The sequence below is a fragment of the Onychostoma macrolepis genome, chromosome 05 (assembly GCF_012432095.1).
Source record: "Onychostoma macrolepis isolate SWU-2019 chromosome 05, ASM1243209v1, whole genome shotgun sequence".
Lineage (NCBI taxonomy): Eukaryota > Metazoa > Chordata > Actinopteri > Cypriniformes > Cyprinidae > Onychostoma > Onychostoma macrolepis.
Window position 1 is genome coordinate 12818416 of NC_081159.1, and position 23713 is coordinate 12842128.

The 23713-nt window shown below is 36.5% G+C and overlaps 1 protein-coding gene across 1 annotated transcript; it reads right to left on the bottom strand.

Annotated features, from left to right (window-relative positions):
• Positions 1-6: 6 nt before the first annotated feature.
• Positions 7-23469, bottom strand: pigl (phosphatidylinositol glycan anchor biosynthesis, class L). Its single transcript, XM_058774811.1, has 7 exons — positions 23074-23469; positions 22713-22812; positions 8280-8370; positions 5008-5075; positions 2773-2804; positions 1324-1457; positions 7-763 (listed from the first exon to the last, which is right to left on the bottom strand). The coding sequence occupies exons 1-7, from the start codon at positions 23405-23407 to the stop codon at positions 635-637; spliced, it is 888 nt and encodes a 295-aa protein (XP_058630794.1). The 5' UTR covers positions 23408-23469; the 3' UTR covers positions 7-634.
• Positions 23470-23713: the final 244 nt, after the last annotated feature.

The following is a 23713-nucleotide window of genomic DNA, read 5'->3' on the forward strand; positions in this document are numbered from 1 at the left end:
AAAGTGTTCATCTTTTTTTCTCTTTATCAAATTTATTTTAAACAAAAGTTTTTCATTGCTCTACATTGGCATATGTTTGAAGTCATCACAGAACATAAACTAATAGAGTTACAGACTTCGCTCAAAGAAATCAGAAATACATGTCAGTTTTGAAACCATACTGAATCATAAGATTTGGTACAGTACTTATTGATCCATTTGGAACAGTGCTTTACTTGGAACTCTACTTTAATAAATCAATAACAACAGTAACAGAAAATGTAAACAATATACACAATTGCATTTTGTCCTTCATCCCCTGCATACTCAAAGGCACAATCTGTGTTTTGGATTTAACAGCTCTGTTAAAGCGCTTAACTCCCCTAAACCTAAACCTCCCCAGATATCTGGCTTTCAGAATATTGTATTGTTTGGTATAAAGTCTCTCAGGTTCATTATGCCAGCAGTTCTCCATTAGTGTCTGCAGGTTGGATAAGCTGACTGAACCTTATTGATATGTGCTGTCACTGTACAGTAATTTAATGACATTATATTTGGAATTAAGTTAAGAAACGTGAAGTAAACCTTTATTTAAAAATTTCAGTGCATAACTTTAGTCCTACATGGACAGGAACAGTGCCCAAAACAATCTAAGCTAATAAATCTTCACATTCTTTGTTTCCACGGTGATGGCCTGGAATGTGTTTACAAGCATGTAGCGTGAGAAAAGTATGTAGAGCCGGCGAAACCACAGCAGCTGAGAGCGATGACAGAGCATGGCTTTCTGAGGAAGGAAGAGGAGAACAGACTAAGACTAGAGCAATGGCATGCATTTTTTGAGTAGATAACTGAGTAGATTTATCTTTTTTTATATGACTTATATTAATATAACTTAATGAAATTAAGTAGATGACCTGACTCAAGATGACAAACGAACACACAATAGGGCTGAACATGCTATAATCTGCATGCTGCTGTTAGGAGCCAGACTGGTAGGGCCAGTTCGGCTTTGGCAGGTTAGACAGAGGAACCTCTCAACAGGATTAGTTAATGTGTACAGTAAGGGTTCAAAGTACCAATGTGTTAATCAGCAATATAGCCGTTGTTTTTGAGAAGGAGCTTTTCAGTTATGCACGTAAGTTATGAATGTTCTGTGTTCATAGTAATTTGAGAATACATCTGAAAACAGCTGGACTGTAAAAACTGAGAATCACATGAGAAACTTGTAAAGTTTAGAAGTCATAACCAATCATTTCTGATCCAGGGTGTGTCTAGTTTTAGTTCAGGGGTCATTAAGTATAATCAGAGCTTAAGCTCTTTGTTTAAACATGATTGATGACACACCTTGGCACGTTTATACTCCTCCCATCCAATGATGCAGCAGAAATCAGAGGGGAGGAGCCAGCTGACCGGCAGCTCTAGGACTGACACGTACTTTCTGAGTAAGCTGATGGAGTGAAGAGAGAAGATCTGACAACCTGTGGGGACAGACAGATTAAAAAATGTAAAAAGGTGTAAGCTTAGTACAGGGTTTCCACATCTTTTCATCAATGAACGTTTCTAAGGCTTTTACAGCCATTTTTGTTTTATTATAAGATTAAGATGTAATTATTTCATAGAGATAAATTCGCAATAAGCAGTGCTGAGACGATGGTGTTGCCTACATACTACCAAGGATCTTTACTACATAAAATTGAAAAAAATTATACAGTAATACAATGATTAAGAAAAAATACAAATAGGTTGACTTGCACCTTATAGGTTTGTTTCTTCTTTTTAAATTACATTTTGTTTAAACAAAATGTACATTACTACAAAAAATTTTGAAAGAAATGAATACTTTTAAATTGACCAAAAGTGACAGTAAAGACACTTATACTATTACAAAAGATTCCTCTTTAAATAAATGCTGTCTGAACTTTCTATTCATCAAAGAATACTGAAAAAAAAAAAAAAAATCACAGTTGTATTATAAGTAGCTCAAATGTTTTCAACATTGATAATAATATATTTCTTGAGAACCAAATAAGCATATTAAAATCACTTCTGAAGGATCATGCATCGACCATATTTAAATAAAGTTACTTTAAATTGTATTAATATTTCATAATATTATAATTTTACAGTATTTGGATCAGATAATGCAGCCTCTGTGAGTATGACTCCTTTCAAAATAATTTCGAAAATTTACAGTCCCCAACTTTTAAATGGTAGTGGATATGGGCATGAGGGCATGAACAAGCTACTTCTTAAAACTGACAGGGTCATCAGAAAGTAGATCTAGCTGATTAAAGAAACACTAGGTTAATGTGTCAGATTAGAAAGCAGTCAGAAAGAACACTGCCCATTGAAATGATCCTTTGAAAATATTTGAATCATTAGCTCACTGAGCGTAGGACACTTCTTTGTGTGAGAGCATATGGACCTCTAGTGGTCTGAGTCATGAACTGTCCGTTTCACCTGCATCAGTTCTGCTCTAATCTATCAATATTTTTAGCCTCATCATTCTTTGCTTTGAGACACAATGGAGACACATCTCAGACATTTCCTTGCTCGGAAGTAAGAGGGGGTTGGTCTAGTTCAGTGGTAGATGCTGGGAAATGTTCAAGAAAGTATACTGGAAGTGTTTTCTAGAGTGTACTTAATAAAGTGTACCAGTGGGTGGAGTACTTTGCCTAGAAAACATACTAGCAAGATATGAGGGAGACTGTCTAGTCTTTACTGATAATTAATAATTAAACTAATATTTAACATAATATTATGTATTACTTAACATAATCTAACGAGACTCACCTTCAGGTAGTCGTCCAGCAGAAGCTAGATGCCTGTTCCCAAAGGCATGAAGGAGAAAAACCCAAATATGATTAATGTAACACACCAAACTCATTAGCACATATGCTCTAAAAACATATTTTCAATGAGAAAATAAATGAACCTGATAAACAGACCATACAAAATATTAATACTTCCTCAGAAAATGCAACAAATGTTTGTTGTTTTTTCTTTTTCTTTTTTTTTGACAAAATTTAGAACCTGGGTGGAACAGAAAAGGGCCTTCCCACAAAGCACAGCATTGTCAAAAAATGTCTTGCTATGCTAAAGCATTAAGATTTCTGAATACCGAAACTGAAGTCTCTCTCTCTCTCTCCCATTATTCTCTGTGTGTGTTTGCCTTAAGGACACACACACTTCCTGAGGTCTGGGTTTTTCTCAGATTAGAGTGAGCTCTAAATCCATATGCAGTTCCTGGAATGGCCTGGCTCTCCCAGTCACACCACCTGTGCTGGCCCAGAGCTCAGCCCGAGACGACCCAGTCCCAGTGCCAACTTCACCACTGCTTCCTCTCGCTCTCCTTCTCACACAGACAAATAAATTCATCTACAACAGCCCAGAAGAGACAGATGTCCGAAAAGATTGGCTCTGTTTCTTTATAACCAAACATTGCTTAACAACTGAACGCTGTTTGTTCTGGCTGTTTTACTGCGAAGCTTCATGCAAGTCATAGCCTCACACCAGCAGAAAGCTTTATCTCCTGTTGTCTGGATGCCTTTGTCACCCGTATTAATGATTTAAGCTTTGATACCATAGTGCAGAAGAAATGATTGGGATTCATACAGTGTGAACGTATGAGGCAAAGTCCTGCTTCACACTGAATTGTTGCAAACACTCAAACAACAAACTGTCTGATCCAAGACAGAGGATTTGGATTTCCTCTCCTTCTGAACCGATTCAGTGTTTTGCTGCTTTGCTGGAATGTGTGCAATGTGTGCAATGTGAGCAATTATTTGTAGTATTGGAATAATATACCTAGGTACAGTTGAGTGCATATGTTTGCACACCCCTTTTGTCATTCATAGTTTATAAACCCCTCACAATTTCTTGAAAAATAAGAGATAAAAATTTATTTTGTCATTTTTTTATTTAATACTGAGAATGTGCATTAGGGTTTAGACAGTCTTCAGTATGTTTCTTTCTTTATTTGATTGACTTTGCATTCAACTTCACTGCACTACATGGTGCCAAATACAAGTGTATATTAAGGAGCCTGGACGTGTTCAGATTTGACATGAAATATCTTCAAGCCGTCCTACTGTGAGACCAGTATGTGTTTCTAGGTTGGTCCTGGCTGGTTTATGTTGTGTGTATTTGGTTTGGTAATAGCCTAACTTGTGGACTAACACAGTCTTGCCGTTCACCAGCAAATTCTAGATGTTTGACTGAAGACACTGTGCTGATTAAGCTAAGATAACTAGCTGAGATGCTGGACTGTTCAGCAGGGTATGTGGGCAATATCAGCTCTTTGCCATTCCATTTGGACCCACTCTAATATGTGACCCTGGACCACAAAACCAGTCTTAAGTCGCTGGGGTATATTTGTAGCAATAGCAAAAAATACACTGTATGGGTCAAAATTATAGATTTTTCTTTTATGCCAAAAATCATTAGTATATTAAGTAAAGATCATATTCCATGAAGATATTTTGTAAATTTACTACTGTAAATATGTCAAAACGTCGTTTTTGATTAGTAATATGCATTGCTAAGAATTCATCTGGACAACTTTAAATGCAATTTTCTCAATATTTCGATTTTTTTTTGCACCCTCAGATTCCAGATTTTCAAATAGTTGTATCTCGGCCAAATATTGTCAGATCCTAACAAACCATACATCAATGGAAATCTTATTTATTCAGCTTTCAGATGATGTATAAATCTCAATTTCGATAAATTGACACTTAAGACTGGTTTTGTGGTCCAGGGTCACATATAAATAACATAGATCATGTTAAATAAGCAATATTAGGTTGTTTCCTTTTTAAAATTGTAACAAAAATGACACATCAAACAGCTGTCCTAATGTCAAAAAGTACCTAATGTACCGCTTCAGCAAGATGTCCTTGCTGAAGCGGTAACTGTTGCTTTATTTTTAGAATTTTGTGACTATTATTGTTTTTTTAACTTTGCAAGTCTACTTTAATTAACTTCTGGCATCCTGTTGTTGTGGAGTTAATTCTTGCATAAGGTTACCTGAGGGTCATGTAGATGGCAATATGATTTGCATGTCCACTCACACCGCTGCCATCAAATGTCAGTACCTGCGGAAACACATGACATAAAACAGAGAATGATAAATGCAATAATTTATTTAAAGAATTTTTTAAAGAAATTAATACTTTTGTTCAGCAAGGATACATACAATTTTCAAAAGTGACATTCCATTTAATGCATTTCTAATGTTATTATGACAAATGCATTTATAGTGTTACCAAAGATTTATATTTCAAATAAATGTTGTTCTTTTGAACTTTCTTTTCATCTTCATCAAAAAAAAAAAAATTACGGTTTCAACAAAAATATTAAATAGCACAACTGTTTTTAACACTGATAATAATAATAAATGTTTCTTGAGCATTAAATCTGCATATTAAAATTATTTCTGATGGATCATGTGACACTGAAGTAATGGCTACTGCAAATTTATCATAGGAACAAGTGACATTTTAAATATATTAAAATAGAAAACTGATGTTTTAACTGAATATTATTTCACAATATTGCTCTAATAAGAATAAACGTATCATTCATACAGTGAAGTGTATATAGTGTTTTATTTTTATATTTGTTCATTCAATGAAAAATAAAGCACTGTTCGTTATATGCATTTGTAATGTGTTACTTTGTTCTTATTTTTGAATAACAAAGATAAAATTATGACAAAGAATTTTATCTTCTCCCACTTTGGCCTAAGTATCAGACAACTTGCAAAATAGTAAAACCAACATGACTAAGAATCATGATAAAATTGTGATTTTCTTGAAAAAATAAATAAATAAATAAATAAATAAATAAATAAATAAATAAATAAATAAATAAATAAATAAATATATAAATATATATATATATATATATATATATATATATATATATATATATATATATATATATATATATATATATATATATATATATATATATATATATATATATATTTTGCCATATCGCCCACCCTACTTGAAAGCTTTTTTCCCTCTGCATTCTTTCTTCCCACTGAAGAACAGGGGTGAAAAGGTGAACACAAGATGAAAAACAAGCAAAAGAAAAGAACTTGAAAATAAGATGGAACACAAGCCAAAGAAAAGCAGTAATTTGAAGACTCAGCAGTGGACTTGGTGGGAGTTGTTGCCAGAACTGTGTGGAAACACTTCTATCTGTGTATTGTCTGCTGTGTCACCAGACGAGGGATTCTGTCTTTGGGAATGGGTGCTTTCCAAGCGGCTGCTGCACATAGCTTGAGAGTGCCAAGGGTGGAGGAAAATATGGTTGACAAAATAATAGATTGTGGCAGGTATGTAGATTGTTGCCAAACACAACAAGGCGAGTGAGTCAGCTTTCAGAAGAGACTATTGGCATGAACAAGAGAGAGGAAAAATCCAAATGCTGCGAACAGCAGAGAGACAGAATATAAATATGTTTACATACATGGTAATAATCAAGCTACAGTGAAATTTTACAAAGTACCAGTCATGGCCAATCCTAGTTTTAATAACATGTACATGCTGGACGAAGCCAAGCTACAATACCGTTATCTGTGTCGGTTAATTTGATTTAATGTAAACAAAAATCGGACTGGTACAGTTTCGGTCAAATGAAAGCGTTTACATAACCTTTTAAAATGATAAATCACTGCTTCAGTCTGACTGAATTCGAACTCTCAAGTGCATGCAAACACACTGACATTTGCCTGTGAGAAGAATGCAAGATAAACATGTCTGCACACACACATACATTTTTATGTAAAGCATAAGGAGTCAAAGACTTAGTTTGAATCAGAATCAAAGTCTGGTACAAACATAAGTAATGCACATCTGTTTAAATCAGAGGAGGCTATTTGTGTAATACTGCTCTACCCACAATCCTCTGCTCCTTGTGAGAGAGTGGTAAAGTGCACAAGATGGCCACCACTCTTTTCCCACACGTCTGAAAGCCAAAGTCAAATTGGAGTGTAATGTTATAGCTCAACATCAGTATTTCCATCTCCACAGCCTCCCCGGCTTAAATCAAACATGAAATTAAGGGTGCAGTGGAACCGTGTGCAGATCCACTGGATTCAGCCTGTATTAGTGAGTGTGTGGTTTAAAGTGTGTTGGTGTAGCTGGGAGTCTGGCAGGTAGGGCATCAGCTGATGTGTGCATGAACACTTATGGATGATAGTCGATGGAGGTAAACTAACTGATGTTGCAAGAAGACTGTTTTGTTTACTGGCTTGTTTATGCTAGTTCTTTGGGAATTTCATGGCATGTGGGCTGAGAACGAGGGAGAAGGAAGGAGAAAGAAAACACTAAACAGTACACGTGAGAAAGAGAGAGGAGGCGCAAGAGGGAAAAACATTTGTTCAAATCTTGATTTCAAATTTTTGGGGGATCTTTTCTGGAAGTCCTTAGTGCAGGCTGATAGATATCTCTGCATTGGCTTGCCAGCAGTGACCCTGGGGAACCGCATGTGTCTGCTTCTGCCGAGTTCAGCGGTATTATGGGATATTACAGCATGTGTAATTAGGGCTAATTACAGGGGGCCAATGAAAAGCTCGCCTGAGTGAATTAATCTTACTGATACGGTCTCACTCAAAGCAACCTCTTGAGAAAGACTCAAGCTATCAGATCTGGAGTCTCTGAAAATCTCTGCAGCAAACGCTCAGATCAGTGGTTCTCAACCTCTTTGACTCATTGTCCAACACATTTTTCAAAGCCCCCCACCATATAGGGTAAGATATGTCTGCTATAATTATGACAAGGCTAATTGTTTTAATATACAGAAACAATAGTTTTTAGGGCTAAGAAAAAAAGAACGTATATATGTTTCTTGTTCATTTTAATTAAGAATTGTATTAACAAGTTTACTTAGTTGAGAACAATTTAAACTTCCATCCGATCCAGGGTCAGTCTTTTATGCTTAACTAAAAACCTTATTTTAACACTATTATTTAGAGAGGTCTAAAAATGTTTATTGATTATATATTTATCTTCGTCACTTTGCTGAAGTTCATCTGCATCCATGTTTTTTGTGTAAGTAGTGATTCGTTCTCAATTCATTATTAATAATAACCAAAGTAAACATTTTAGATATCCTTTGGGAACGTTCTACGAAAAAGCACACACTTGTTTCCTGCTTCTTAAGAATTTTTTAGTGCGCTCTACTCTTTCATAGATTTAGGCCTCTCTGTGGTCTCAACTTCACGACTGTACCACACTGTCATATTGAATCGTACACATACTCTTCAGTCTTTTGGATAAGTTTCCTACCAAACTTATGCTGTAGTTTCGGATGTGTTTGAGGATCAGAGAGGAGATCAGTGCAGTGCTCCACTGGACTGCGGGGTCATCTGGAAGCTCTCTGCATGAACAAAAGGAGGAGGGAAAAAACATAAAAGCATTATAAGTAGATTTCACACACTTATATTACAGAGAAAAAGAAAAACAGATATGTAGGCAACTACATTTTTACAGTTTTGTGTGCACTTTACATTTCTGTTTCTGCTGTAAAGTAAAAAGTCAAAAAGTAATTGTGCAATGAAGTGAAAAATAAAGTTAAATTTGCAATTGTGAGATATAAAGTGACACTGCAAAAAATAAAGCCACATTGGGACAAAGTCACAATTATCATGAGAAGAGAAACAGGCTCTCTATCAATGTCCATCAAATTTTCCATCTGTGTGGAAACTTACTTTTCACTTGACTTAAGCACAAAAAATGAGTAGCATTATATATAATACTAAAGACAAATGATGGAAGAGGTTTGTGTATATACGGCTCTGTCCATGTTCTATGTGTAAATTTGATTTGGACTGAGCAAAAAGCATTTACGTGCCAACACACACACAGCTGCAACAAAACAGCAAGGTCCTGGAAGGGCAGGTTTTGGCCCGAGGGCTGCAGTGGTGAGCGAGAGTCTCTCTATCTGATTTACTGCCACAGTCTCACTACCGCTCAGCTGGAATGCATCTCACAGTCCTCTCTGAAGTCTGGGATCAAAGTTCACCCGGGCTTTTCCTCTCATTCATCTGTAACTACAGCTCAGGGAAAACAAGGGCCATGCATCAATCTCTCTCTTTCTTTTTTTCTCTTTCTCACACACAACTTTCACTTGAACACATAGCTGCTGTGTAATGTATTGGGGTCAGAAGAGGCACCGCCCACTGTGGACAATCAGTTAAGCACATGTTGTTTAGTTCTCTAGCTATTTTTTTTCTCCTAGACACCTTTATCAAACATCAAATATTAGAAGAGCAGAGAGAAAGATAAGGAGAACAGTTGAGGGTCAAGAACGAGAGACAGAAGCTCCAAAACATAGTAGGCTGCCTACATAGACAGTATTTTAAGCCATTGTAGGACAACTTTGATTAACTTTTTTGATCCACTTCAAATGTTGACTACTATATGTGACCCTGGACGACAAAACCAGTCATAAGTGTCAATGTTTCAAAATTGAGATTTATGCATCACCTGAAAACTGAATAAATAAGCTTTCCATTGTTTTATGGTTTGTTAGGATATGACAGTATTTGGCTGAGATACAACTATTTGAATATCTGGAATCTGAGGGTGAATAAAAATCTAAATATTGAGAAAATTGCCTTTAAAGTTGTCCAAATGAAGTCCTTAGCAATGCATATTACTAATCAAAAATTAAGTTGATACATTTACAGTAAGAAATTTACAAAATATCTTCATGGAACATGATCTTTACTTAATATCCTAATGATTTTTGGGATAAAAGAAAAATCGATAATTTTGACCCATACAATGTATTTTTGGCTATTGCTACAAATATACCCCAGTGACTTAAGACTGGTTTTGTGGTCCAGGGTCACATATTTTAAAGTGTAATTTATTCCTGTAATGGCAAAGCTGAATTTTCAGCGTTACATGATCCTTCAGAATTCATTCTAATATGTTGATTTGGTGCTCAAGAAACATTATCATCAATGTTAAAAAGAGTTTAATATCTGTTTAATATTTTTCTGTTTTATTTTTTGAAGTTCAAAAATACAGCCTTTCTTATAGTGAATGTGTCAATAGCTTAACAGCATGTTTTTGAAACAGAGTCAGAGAAAGCAAGAGAAGAAGCTAAAAAAAGTTAAACATGGATTCTGACAGGCAGAAGGGCAAACAAAACCGCTAGAGGACTCTATCTACACTGATTCAGTGGTCAGATATCGGAAACGGCAGGCTAAAGTGGACTGTGATTGGCTGAGAGGGTTGGGCTGGCACTGCATACCATTTGGCACTGAATGTGTTAAAGACAGCCGGCAGCAATATCCCAGCTCAAGGTCACGGGGTAAGACGAGAAGAGGGGGAGTGAAAGTCAGAGTGAGGCAGAGACAGATAAAAAGATAGAGAGAAACAGTGTGAGTTGAATTGAGGCCACCTCCCTCTGTCCTCTCCTATACTCACAATGGGGCTTGACAGTTGTTTCTGTTCTTTTGTGATGGATCAGCACACAAATCAAATGCTGGTCAGGGTCATGGGGTCGGCTCTGGAGAACACCATATCAGAGGCGGGGTGGGTGCGAGGTGATATGCTGGCTATAGAAAAGGCTTTGACTAGGAAATTACGGGTGCAGTAGCAGTTAGGATATGATAGACGTACAAAGAGACTGAAAATGAGATATGAATATGAAATGATATGAAAGAAGTCTTTCTATGTGCGTATCTTACACAATTTAAAGAAAATATTGCCATGAATTTATGTCTTATGATGTATTCTGCAGCTTAGCTGCTCTTTTTCACAATTACAAATTGAATGAGAACTGGTTATGTCAAGCTCCAAAATTACAGAAAAGCAAAGTATCATAAAGTATCACTTTTTTAAGTCTTCATTTGTGTGAACAGACCAGTCTTAACTAACTGATCATTTTCCCCTCAGCAGATTGCATAGGTCGTATTCAACAAAAAATTATTACATTGTTAATGATCACAATGATGCTTAACCGCTTTGGCTCTCACATGTCTCTGTTTGGTCTGATTTTCAAATAAAGATATCATATAACCCCAGAAGACATGGAATATAGCACATGAGTCATATGGGCAATTTTTACAGTACTTTTATGGTGTTTTTTTCGGCATTTTTGAGCTTGACAACCTGGCTCCCTCTCACTTTTTTTTTATTATGGAACTGCCAGGATACTCTTCAAAATTTCACATTCAGTGTCCAAAGGAAAAAAGTCAGTCATGCAGCATCAATACAGCATGAGGATAAGTAAATGACGACAGACTTGTGGGTGAACTTTGGCAAACAGACAGTCCTGTCCCAAACACCATTGATTGAGCCATTGTTATGTCCAGCCCAGCTGGGCCATTTTTTTTGCAGCTAGTAAAACAAAAATCGCACATTAGACTTTTAACCTTCCAGAACCAATAACAAGAGAACATAGGACAGAAAGAGAGAAGAACAATAAAATAAAGAAAGAAAGAAAAAAAGACACATGCTCTATCTGACGTTTTTCAGGATGGATCAAGGCAGAGTGTTGGCCTCGCTATAGCAACAGTGTCAAATGCCCCATAGTAACCTCTCCTTTCCCTCCCTCCCTCCTCTCTCTTGCTCGCTCACTCGCTCACTGCATGTGGATGTGTAATTGCTTGCAGGCATCTGAATGCAGCAGATGAACTTTAGCCTACTGAGGAGGCGGTGTGTGTGTGAGAGAGAGCAGAGAGGGAGGGTAGGGAGGGTGGGGAGGGTGTGGGGGTTTGGCAGTGTTTGTTTTGTCTGGTCACATGGGGCCCTGGCTGCCTTTCCGTTACGAGGCCCCAGTGCATGCTGGGAAATGCTGACTGCTGAACGACAGTTAACCCTTCCTGCACAAACAAGTTCTGACTGAAAGGAGCTCAGGTTCGCAGTCATATTTGCACAGATTTATGGAGTTTAAGAAGCACTATTATCAGTCTTTAGTGCAGAAAGCTGGAAAGCTCAAGCTAGATTCTTCATTCATTTAGATGTTCAGGAGCAGCCAAACAGCTTATTTCAGCCAAATTTAGAACACTAAAATGAAATAACAATCTCAAATACTTGGCACAAAACAGTCCTGCAGCTTCCAAGATATAATACAGAGAACATTGCTTTATGATGAAAAGAAGAAGGGAGAGAAAATCAAGACAAATGGTAGCAAACACATCAGTTGAATGTTTCTGCCTTGGAAGAGACACAGAAACCCCAAATGTTCCCAAAGAAGGACAGTGTCCCCCCCCGACAAGCTCTTGGCAGGCAGTGCATTTGCAGTGCTGTCTGGTAATTGTGTTAACAGAGCTCATCTCTCTGAGGGTCTTGACCTGCCATCAGCCCCGACACCCACCCGACCTGACTTTCTGTCCTCTTCCTACAGCCTATAAATCACACAGGGTTTAATTTCCTTGCAGAATCAATTTATAATTAAATATGGAGGGCAATGAATGCTATTCTTTTCTCCTCGTCGCTACTGTCCAAAGCAGTTATGCATTTTCATTTTATTAAAATATTAAATATATGTTGGTTGTTTTAAAGCTACTTTATGCAAGTCCATTTCCGCAACATAAAACAAATCATGCTTTGGTAAATAATAATTACAACATTAAAGTCATAATTAAGCCATTAATACTAAAAACTGTCACAATTGTGAGGTAAAAATAAATGTTGAAATAACAAAATTGAAATTAAAAAGTAATAATTATGACACAGTCATACTATGACAAAGTAATTAAAAAGACAATTATAAACTGAAAAGACAATTAAAAGCTGAAGTCGTTATTATGAGACAAACAGTCAAAATTATGAGTTAAAAAGTCATAATTACATAAAGAACACAGGACACAGAAACATGTTGTCAGTGCTGCCTCAGCGTCAATGTTTTCGATAAAATAGTTTGTGACCTGAAAGCTACGACATTTCTCAGTAGCAAGGTTGTTGTAATGTCACTTTTTTGATTCAGTTAAATTTACAGCTTCGCTATTACTTGCTGTTGCTGAACACTGTTGAGAGTTACTTGGTTGCATTACCACCTCAGGTGTGCATTATTATTCAGTAATTCAATGTCCTATTCTTTTTTTTTTTTTTAAAGGATAGTTCCCTCAAAAATGAAAATTCTGTCATTAATTACTCACCCTCATGCTGTTCCAAACCCATGAGACCTTCATTCATCTTCGGAACACAAATTAAGATATTTTTGATGAAATCTGTGAACTGTCTGACCTTCCATAGACAGCAAGGGTCCTACCACGTTCAAGGCCCAGAAAGGCACCAAGAACATCGACAAAATAGTGCATGTGACATCAGTGGTTAAACCGTAATTTTATGAAGCTATGAGAATACTTTTTGTGCACAAAAAAACTATAATAACAACTTTATTCAAAGTCAGAGTACCACGACGCATGCGCGTACTTTGCTCGAAACGTAAACAAGGTTGTCCAAAATAGCACTATGGTGACACGGAGGAGAAGAATTGTTGAATAAAGTCTTTTTTTTTTGTGCAACAAAAACTATTCTCGTAGCTTCACAAAATTATGGATTTCATCAAAAATATCTTAATTCGTGTTCCAAAAATGAACGAAGGTCTTATGGGTTTGGAACAGCATGAGGGTGAGTAATTAATGACAGAATTTTACATTTTTGGGTGAACTATCCCTTTTAACCCTTTTATCCCTTTCTTCTATTTATTGGAAGTGGACTTCTATACTATACTATATTAATAATAGTAATTTTATTTAGTAGTAAGTTTCTTTAAATTCCCATTTAATTATTGAATTATTAAATTTGATTTGAAATAAAATGAGAAACAAATATTTGCTGACAGCATCTGTGAAAATGCAAGAACTCTTTCTTGAGAAACCGTACTTATGTCCGCCAAGTTTAAGGAAAACATGCAGGACAATCTTACAAAAACTAAACTAACACCCACGGAAAGAGAGAGAACTGTCAGAGGAAGTAAAAGGAGGACAGGCACTCAACCTGATGTCACCCTGCCAGGCAGGTGGACTGTGTGGTCTGTGCTCAGACAAACGGAGAGTACATCTGTCTGCCTCAATGAATAATACAGAAAAAGAGAGAAAAAGAGTGAGGGGGTCGACTAAGTACAAGTTCAGTGGAGCGTGTTCAGATGTGCTCTTATCACAAAAGCACTCCCATGATGCATTGCCTCAGTCAGAGTGTAGGCGGTCAGTGCAGCTGTGCACTGGAGAGAGAGCAAAGCAGCTCTGAGAGGAGGGTCACACGACCCATTCAGAGCCCAAAAGGACACACTCTGAGATGGCACGAGTTAATTTACAACAAAACTTTACAATCAGAGTGTAAAATGAAATGGATATCACGCACACTCCTATATGCTGTGCATGTCGTTACAATTCAATGAATCAGAAACACAACTTCAAATTGCCAGCAAACAAGTCTATGCAGATATAATTAGAGATGATAACCACAAGTTCATGAGGTCTACATAGTCTCAAATTTCAGACCTTTGAGAGTTGGCATAAAGTCTGATCCACTCTTCAGCTAATTCTGGCTAAAAAAACCCCACCAGCTTAAACAGGAAGAACTGTCTGATCAAAAGGTACAGTGTCCAACCTGTTCGTTTTCTTCACGTTTAGGGTCGGGATGCACCGAAATTAAAATTCTAGCTGATATTGATAAGCTGATACTAAAATCAATTGTATTTTGTCTAAAAGAAGAAGAAAAAAAGAAAAATCAACAGATTAGTCAATGTCAAATCAATGTTATATAATGAATTATGGATAACTATTCATTATGAGATGAAAGAAACTAAAAATGTTTCTGTTAAGTTATCACTAGACAACAAAACAAATCTATAATAGGCAGAAATAGGCATAAACAAATAATTAATATTATAGTAATATGAAATATGCAGATAAATACCTAATATTGACCAAAACTGTATTAAAAACACACTATTGTTTTCATATGTAATTTATTCCTGTGACGACAAAGCTGAATTTTCAGTTTCCATTAATCCAGTCTTGAGTATCATGATCCTTCAGAAATCAAACTATTATGATGAGAAACATTTCATTCATAACATTTATTATTATTAAGTACAGCTTAATTTTTGTAGAAATGTTTGATGAATAGAAAGAACAGTAATTGTTTTGAATGGAAGAATTTTTTAAACTTTGTAAATCCAGCGACTAGACCAAGTACCTTCCTGGTGGACTGATAAACTAAGGACTTCAACCAGTTTTTTCCAGTTCTGCATACAATGTACGTGAGTGAGCAGTCTGTGGCCGTGCTGTCTGCGACGGAGACTAAAGTCCACAAGACTTTGTCACTCTAACTATGTGCACTTATGTAACCTTCATCTACTCAGTTGAGTGTTTATGTGTGTGTGTTCAGAACTCTCTGTACAACAGCGGTCAGCGCTGCTGACAGCAGGGAATGAATAGGATCACTGCATGCACACCAATCCTGATCACTACACAGCAACCTTTCCTGAACCAGCTCAGAGCCCAGATGACCCTGCCTCGACTCAGACGCTCAAACACACACACACACACACACACACACACACACACACAAAAGCTTAAACGTGCACATGAAAGCTAGAGATTACCACAGTCTGCTGAGGTCATGCTATGCAAACACAAGACCCAGAAGCTCATCTTTCAGATTTATGCATTATCAGTTCACTGCAGTCGTCAGTTAACTATGCTTTGGTTGGAATCTCCAGCCAATTCTGTAACATACTGTAGATAAAATCGAAAAACAGATTAGGATGACCTCGAATAGAGTATTTAAGAGTGAAGTGATCTATGCTGTACTTATTGTCATTCGTGATCAGGGATTTTTCCAAATGCGAGGTGAGATTAAACCCTTGCGTGTTTGTGTACGTGCTTGTGAATGACTAGAGGAAAGGATCATAAAAATTACAGTGTCAGCTCCTAGACAAAGAAGACTGTGATACGGTGGAGAAGGTGAGCGAGGAAAAGATAGAGTGAGTCAGAAAGGATCAAAGTTTATTCTGTGTGTACATTAGGTTAAAAAATAAAGCTAGGGCGAGCAATAGAGAGAGATATACAGGCGGATTGGGTGTTGTGCCAGCTGATTATGAAAGTTCCAGGTGGGTGTCTGAGTTTACATGATACTTATGACCTAGTCAACACACACAAACACTCCCAGGCTTCTCAGAACACACCCTGGTTCCGTGTACCGCCTCTAGAGCAGTCTAAAACAAGACGACTGGTCATTGACCCCGCAGTTACACAAAGGGTTCGTACACACACACACACACACACACACACATAGGGTTTGTATGTAACATCATATGTTAGAGCTGAACGACCCAAATAGAGGTAAATTTGACAGCCGTGTCCAAAGCAGTCAAAACAAGGGCGTATCTCAGTGTCCAATCGTACAACAAACCAGGAAATATTGTCTCGTTAAATTTGGGAATGCTTAGATGTCAGCCCAAGTAAAAGTATAATCTCTGAAACAATCAGTCACACACATACTCAGGGGACAGCTAGCCGGTCCATTATGCTTTAGTTTTCCCATGCTTCCAAGAACTAACAAACTCTAAATGTGGAGAGGTTTCAGCCAGGCGATGGTGTTTGGGACCTCTGGGGCTCTGCAGCACTTAAGCACGATAAGACCAACGGCAAGAAGGAAGCTTAGAGCGCACTTTACTAAAGGAACGGATTCATGCAGGGAAGAGCTGCAGGCAGGGTGGGTCACAGCACTTGGAAACCAGCCTGAAAAACATATTAGCATGACTATGCAAATTTTTGGGAGAACTGGAATTTGTGACACATGCATAATATTTTTGCTTGCCGTTCCTTGGGTGGACAGGAAAACTCTGGCTTATCTCATTTAACAAAAACCCATTGAAGCAAAGTGTCTGAAATTTTTTTTTCCCACATCTAAAATGCCTTCATATGCTTTATCAGCAAGAAGCTTGCAATAATTTCCAGAGGATCTGGACCAGCTAAAGACTATGAGTATAAACTATCTGGAGTTTATTATCATCCTGCCTGTCCTACTTTTAAAATCTTTTACAATAACCCAAAACCCATTTCTAAATGGACATTTTGACTGGGATGGGATGGACCTTTACTAATAGCTTAGATAGAAAAAAAAATAAATACTAAAAATGTGTGAAACAAGATATTACGTGTTGTTTTCAGGGAACTCAAACAAATCTTTAGTCAGGTTTTTAAAACTACAGTAAGAAAAATAAAATTGCTTTCCAAAAAGAAAAAAAGGCTACTCTAAGCTAGGAGAGGGCGATATAAATATTTCAATAGAAATTTGTCAACCGGCAGAAATTTTGGACTTTTGTCTTTATCTTTACGCCGTGGTCACGAAAATTTATCGTTTGCACGCGTTTTCATGCATTGCGGTTTAAAAACGAGTGATTTTAAGCTGTTTTAAGCGTGCTTTCTGTGAGACTGTTTCTGAGCGCAGTCTGAGCGGCACGCGCAGGCCGCGCACACGAATCTCATAGTGCACGTGAGTATTTTTGTTGCTTTATTGGCCTTAAACAGTCAATCCACATACTTATATGTATGAAAATGCTCGTCTTTGCAAGTATCCTCGTATTCGTAAACACAATAGGTCTTAAGTGAAAGTAAACAGCTGAAAATGAAAACGCATGTGTAACAGTATATATGATCCGAGTGTTCAGTCTTAAAGGGGAAGCTGCCTATTATTCCTCCTGTCTGTCATTCGTGTTAATCAAACAACAATGAGAGAAAATCTAAATCACTTTTGTAACTTTAATAATAAGACATTTTATTTACACAGTGAAACTATGCAGTGTTTTTGGTTAATTTATATAATATTCTTATTTATTTATTGTAGTTTTGTCCTATTGCTTGTACTAATTACTTCAGTAAGATTGAGTTTTTCTCTTTTTTTTCAGGCTTGTATTAGTTTTTATGTGATATTGACAGCGGTGACAAGAATTATGAAAATTTATATCTAATTATAAATTATAAAAAAACCTTACTAAAACCAAAAATAACTACATCAGTTTTTGGTCATATTGCCCACCCCTACTCTAAGCTTGGTCACTGGCTACATTTCTATTAAAATCTTTTCTATGCAAGCTTCCAGTATAGTATCCCCCCATAGAAAACTGTGGTAGCATCAAAATCATTCTGTCATATCTCTAATAACTGTTGATCACAACAAATTATATTATATTGTAATATTGTGTGTGTGTGTGTATATATATATATATATATATATATATATATATATATATATATATATAGATAGATAGATAGATAGATATGTGTGTGCGTATGTTTTTGTGACATATGAGGACACAAATTTTTATAATGACATGGGTATGACATAGGTATTACAAGGAGAAGGTGATTCATGAGGACATTTCCCCATGTCCCCATATTTCAAAAGACTTATAAATCATACAGAATGAGTTTTTTTGAGAAGGTAAAAATGCAGAAAGTTTCCTGTAAGGGGTAGGTTTAGATGTTGGGTTGGTGTAGGGTGATAGAAACTACGGTTTGTACAGTATAAAAACCATTACACCTATGGAATGTCCCCACAATTCACAAAAACAAACGTGTGTGTGTGTGTGTTAACTGTAAGCATAATATTTTAGTATATATAGCCTCTGGAATATATTAAAACATATAACAACATATATTAAAACATGTGTTAGCAGTGAGTTCCAAAAGCGTTAAATACCTTTAGCGTAAAGGTGGATCATATCAAGATTGCTTTGTCCTGTCAGAGCCAATAGAGATTGTTCATAAAGTCCGTTCCATTAAGTTGATTTTTTCCATTAAGTTGAACCCAATGGCAATTGTTTTCCACATTTTCAGCATAAACCTTCACTAAATTTGTTAGATTAAAGAACACTGTTTTCAAGTAAAACATCTAAACATTTAAGAAAATTACTTTTTCAGTCCAGCTGCAAGCTAAAATCCAAATCCATGTGGTATCTGATAGAGATGCACCGATAATGAATTTCTCTCCTGATACCGATAGCCGATTATTCAGAATGATATCGGCCAATATCGATAGTTATGTGCGAGTTAAAATTTGATGTGGTCGCATAGATGTAAGCAAAACAGACATATATAGGCTAATTATAAGTAAAAAAGCTCCTCTTCAGTGTCGTTTTGTAGCTAACTAATGAACTGTGAACAGCGGAATAACTTTGCTATTGGCATCTTTCTGCGGTTGAAACACCGATTGAGTGATTACATTAGACAGACATGATACATTTTGGTAAGCCATGCTGTATCTTTCAACATCTTATGATGTACACTCGTGTATTTTGCGCTATAACTTATTAAACTGGAAGAGACTTGAACTTGAACTGAGGTGCAATAGCGAACTGTCACATCACATTTAAAAGCGTCAAAACGGCATTCATTGTTTGTATTTCGTGATAGAATGTACAGGATTTGAAAGCTGAGAGTTTGTTTCTTATCAGAAGTAAGAAAGCACAGAGCTCTTTGTGATTATTGAATGCGAGGCGTCCTACAAATGTTTGGTGTAGAGAAAAACTGCAGATCTGGCAATGCTGGCTTGAATACGGGTGATTCGTCTGGTCAAATAGAGCCTGCTTTAATGTCACTTTTTTTTTTAAACTGTTAATGCCTTATTGTCACGTTAATTTTGACAGCCCTAAATTCAACAGAGATTTTCTTCACTCAAAGTATGAGTTGCAATCTGACACGTTTTTCCGCAGCCTTTTTATTGACAGGATATAATCAGCCCTGATCATTGGCTGATTTTGAACAATCGGCCAATGGCCGATAGTGAAATAATTGCTTTTATACATACATCGGTGCATCTCTAGTATCTGAAATGCTGAAGGATTACTTCCTAACTACATTTTTTTCCCAAATGTGGGTTTAGGGTCTTTGGGAATAAAAAAAAGGTTTGAGTTTACTCAGCACAAAAAATGAAATGACTGAAAATTCTTCAACATTCTGAAAGAAGGTGTTAGCAGTAGAAGTATGCTGTGAAGAGACAACATTTTTTAATCATGTCTAAAATGATCTCCCCCCACCCCACACAGCTGGTTTGCATAAATGCAACAGCAGCACATTATCTGGCTGAACTTCAGATGATATTATAACATCTGAGTCCCATAAAAACATCCAAAGATGACTAATGCCAGTTACTGAAAATACATATAAGCGTGCGGTGGTGGTGTAATAGGTCATAGCAGGGCTCCGAACAAGCCATCGCCAGGCCCTGTATGTCGAGACATCTACAGAAAGAACTGCAGATTTCAGCAGAACTAAAACATCTGCCGTTCGTTCTACACATCATGTGTTTACTAAATATTTGGATGCAAAATGTACTCATAGCTCCATTTACTCACTTTTGTCTGCAGATTTTTCCCTAAAATCACCACAGAAAAGTCTGAGCCCATTAACATTGTGGCTTTCAGCAAGGCACTTAACTTTAGGTTGTCCTTGGAATAAGCATTGCTTTGGATAAAAGCATCTGCCTTACTAACCTCATGACACTGAGGATGTAAGGAACACATCACCATGATACTTTTACTAGGATTGCACCCAAAACTCATCTATCCAGGTCCCTGGTTGCAGAACACTGCAAAATGTTCTGTTGACTGATGACAGTCCTCTGTCGTGTGTCATGTGTTCCGGCCCCTTGTTTCCTTATTTGGTCATGTTCCTGTCCTTGTTCTGTGTAATTATTAGTTTATTCAGTTCAGGTGTGGCTACTGTCAACCTTGCCTTGTCTTGCCCTGCCTTGCTTGGATTCATTAAAGACTGTTATTTGAGTTATCCTTGTCTCCTCGTTCCTCCCTGCTGTGTGCACTGTGACAACTGATAAGCCCATGTTTTTGTTTTTAGTCAAGATCACTATTATCCTTATGTGTATCATGTATGTCTACTGAACCATGGATGGGACAACTGGCATTCAGCACAAATTCAAAGTTTGGGGTTAAGAATTTTTATGTTTTTGAAATAAGACTCTCATGTTCACCAAAGCTGTGTTTATTTACTGTAAAAAATAGTAATATTGTGAAATATTATGACAACTGTTTTCTATTTTAATATATTTAGCCATTACTTCTATTTTAGTATATTTATCCATCAGTGTAACATGGTCCATCAGAAATCATTCTAATATGCTGATTTAATGCTCAAGATACATTTAATCCTTAATATTTTTGTGGAAACTATGATACATTTTTTCCAGCATTCTTTGAAGAATAAAATTCAGAACAATAGCATTTATATGAAATAGAAAATCAATAAAAAAAAACATTAAGAATCTTACTGACCCCAACTTTATATTACACATAAACTACATATTACTGATATGTGTTTCTATAAGACTACTTCTGCCAATCTATAGATAACACCACACAGATGTGAAGGAGCTCATAACATCATCAAACTGATATTGTGGAATCACATTGACTATTTTAGACAATCCTTCCCCATGGACTCTTTTTTTCAGGCCGTGTCAGCATAGAGTTCTCAGGGGGGTGGAGGACTACCCTCTTTAGTCTCTCAGCCTGGTCATTTATGTCCACCGGTGACAGAGTGAGCACCCATACATCAGCTTGAGCTGTCTGTGCCTCTGTTGTGACAAGAATGGAGGTGTTTCATTTGTAGGCCTGCCACTGTTTGCTCACAGGGCAGCCAGGGGAGAAGAGGAGTGGTCAGACCCAGCGTGGTACGCACTTAATGGGTGTCCTCACTGCGGCTAAAGCCTCGGGGGGAAGGCCACACTGGACCTGAACGTTTATTTTCAGAGGACTAATGAAACACCCCCACTAAGAATAGAGTAGGGATTATCGTCAGTGTTGGTAGCTGATGTATTGTCTTCATTATCTTATGCTTTAGATCCGTTTAGATTTCAAATCCAGGTGTTTCAGAGGAGTAAAAAAAGAATAATTCATATTTTAAGCTTGCAGTATGTTTTTGAGATCCCTACCAAGCTTATGCTTAAGCTTGGTAGGGCTCATCTTGCATCTTACTCATCAAGTGAGGTTTTTATCATGTTCCTTTGTTAGAAGCAACTGCATTGTGGGAGAAAACCTGTGAATCTGTCACATAATGGCTTTGCATCATCATACTTATATATACATATATATATATATATATATACACACATTTATACACACAAGTTGCAGCTTAATATTTTTGTAGAAACCATGATGCATTTTTTTCAGGAAACTTTGATGAACAGGATTTATTTGAAAAATAAATCTTTGATCACTTTTGATCAATTTAATGCATCCTTACAGAATAAAAGTATTTAATTTTTTCTCTTAAAAACTTCAATTTAAATATACAACTTTTTAATATAAATATAAAACTTTTATATTGTTATAATTTTTCACAATATATCTCTTTTACTGTATTTTTGATCAAATAAATGCAGCCTTGGTGAACAAGACAATTAATGAAAATCTCAATTATCTGGATTTCTATTTAAAAAGTTCTTCAGGTGATTGCGGAGGAAGACGTTTAAAGTGTTATATATATATATATATATATATATATATATATTTTAATATCACCCTCATGTTGTTTCAAACTGAATTTTTGAATATTAATTTCTTTCTTCTATGGTACACAAAATTAGCTTAGACAGAATATTAGGGACAGTTTCAGTCGACATTCATCCCCCCACCCCATTCAATGATAGTGAACAGTTTTGGATCAACATGTGGGTGAGTAAATGATGCAGGCTTTTGCATTTTAAGGTGAAAACTGTGTGTGCTGCCCTTACTTGTCATCAATGATGGTGACATGATCAGATGGGATTCCCAGAACTGCACAGCTGTCAAGCAGTTCTCCTTTGCGCTGTAGTCCTTGATTGTTGTAATTGCCTGAGCATTGCAGAAACATTTTAAGTGTCTCTTTTAAAAGCATTCCAAATACTTCAGACGTTCAGATTTCTTTTATTTAATCAGTTCAGAACACAAAGTACAGTATTTGTGCAAATTACATTATTAAACAACATATATTTTCAAGATCAAAGTAAAAATGTTCTCTTTTTTATATAAATAACCAAGAATTTTCATTACAACTGAAAAACGATTCAGGTTATGGTTACGATTATGATTTTATTTACGGACTAGTAAACCTACCTGTCGACAAACATAACAAATAAACAGCTGCTTGTGATTCAACAAGTTTTAAGACTGTAGGTGCAAAGAACATGCATTCATCATCTGGATGTGCAGTGACTAACAGAGCTCGAGTCTCGCTGGCTGGAACGCGCGGCTTGTCATCCTCTGAGTTCCGTAAGAGCGCGCTGGACCTCTCTTGTGTTGGACAAAAACTCGCGCTTCCAACGGTGTATAAAGGGGTGGATATTTTATTCCGTAAGCGTGGCCATAACTGACTGTATCTGTAATACACAAGCTTCATAGAAATAGTATAAGTCACAAAGACAATTATGATGGTAACGAAAACAAACATCTCGACCGCGCCATGAAAGAGTCCGTGTGGAACATCGTTTCCTGACCAATGGTTCCTATAGACCCGCAGAGCGAATTGTTTACCGGAAAAAAAAAAACTGTGTTATTGTAGAAGATTTTAATATTATTTATATTTCCAATCTACATACCGCATATAATTTTGACGTCCCAAAAAAGGCACAATTGCATGACAGAATTGATTAAATGATCTTTAACGAGTATCTTAGCTCGAATAAATTTAAAGGCGGAAGCATATGTAAAACAATTATTAATACGGGAATCGGTTCTTTTCTAAAAGATGATTTTT

What these genes read in the sequence shown, in the direction of transcription:
- pigl (XM_058774811.1), bottom strand. Translation starts at nt 23,407, where the DNA reads ATGTTTGTTTTCGTTACCATCATAATTGTCTTTGTGACTTATACTATT. An exon ending in GAAACTACAGCATAAGTTTG is followed by an intron (nt 5,076 to 8,279) that starts GTAGGAAACTTA and finishes GTGTTTCCGCAG; the next exon opens with GTACTGACATTTGATGGCAG. An exon ending in GCCATCTACATGACCCTCAG is followed by an intron (nt 2,805 to 5,007) that starts GTAACCTTATGC and finishes CTTTGGGAACAG; the next exon opens with GCATCTAGCTTCTGCTGGAC.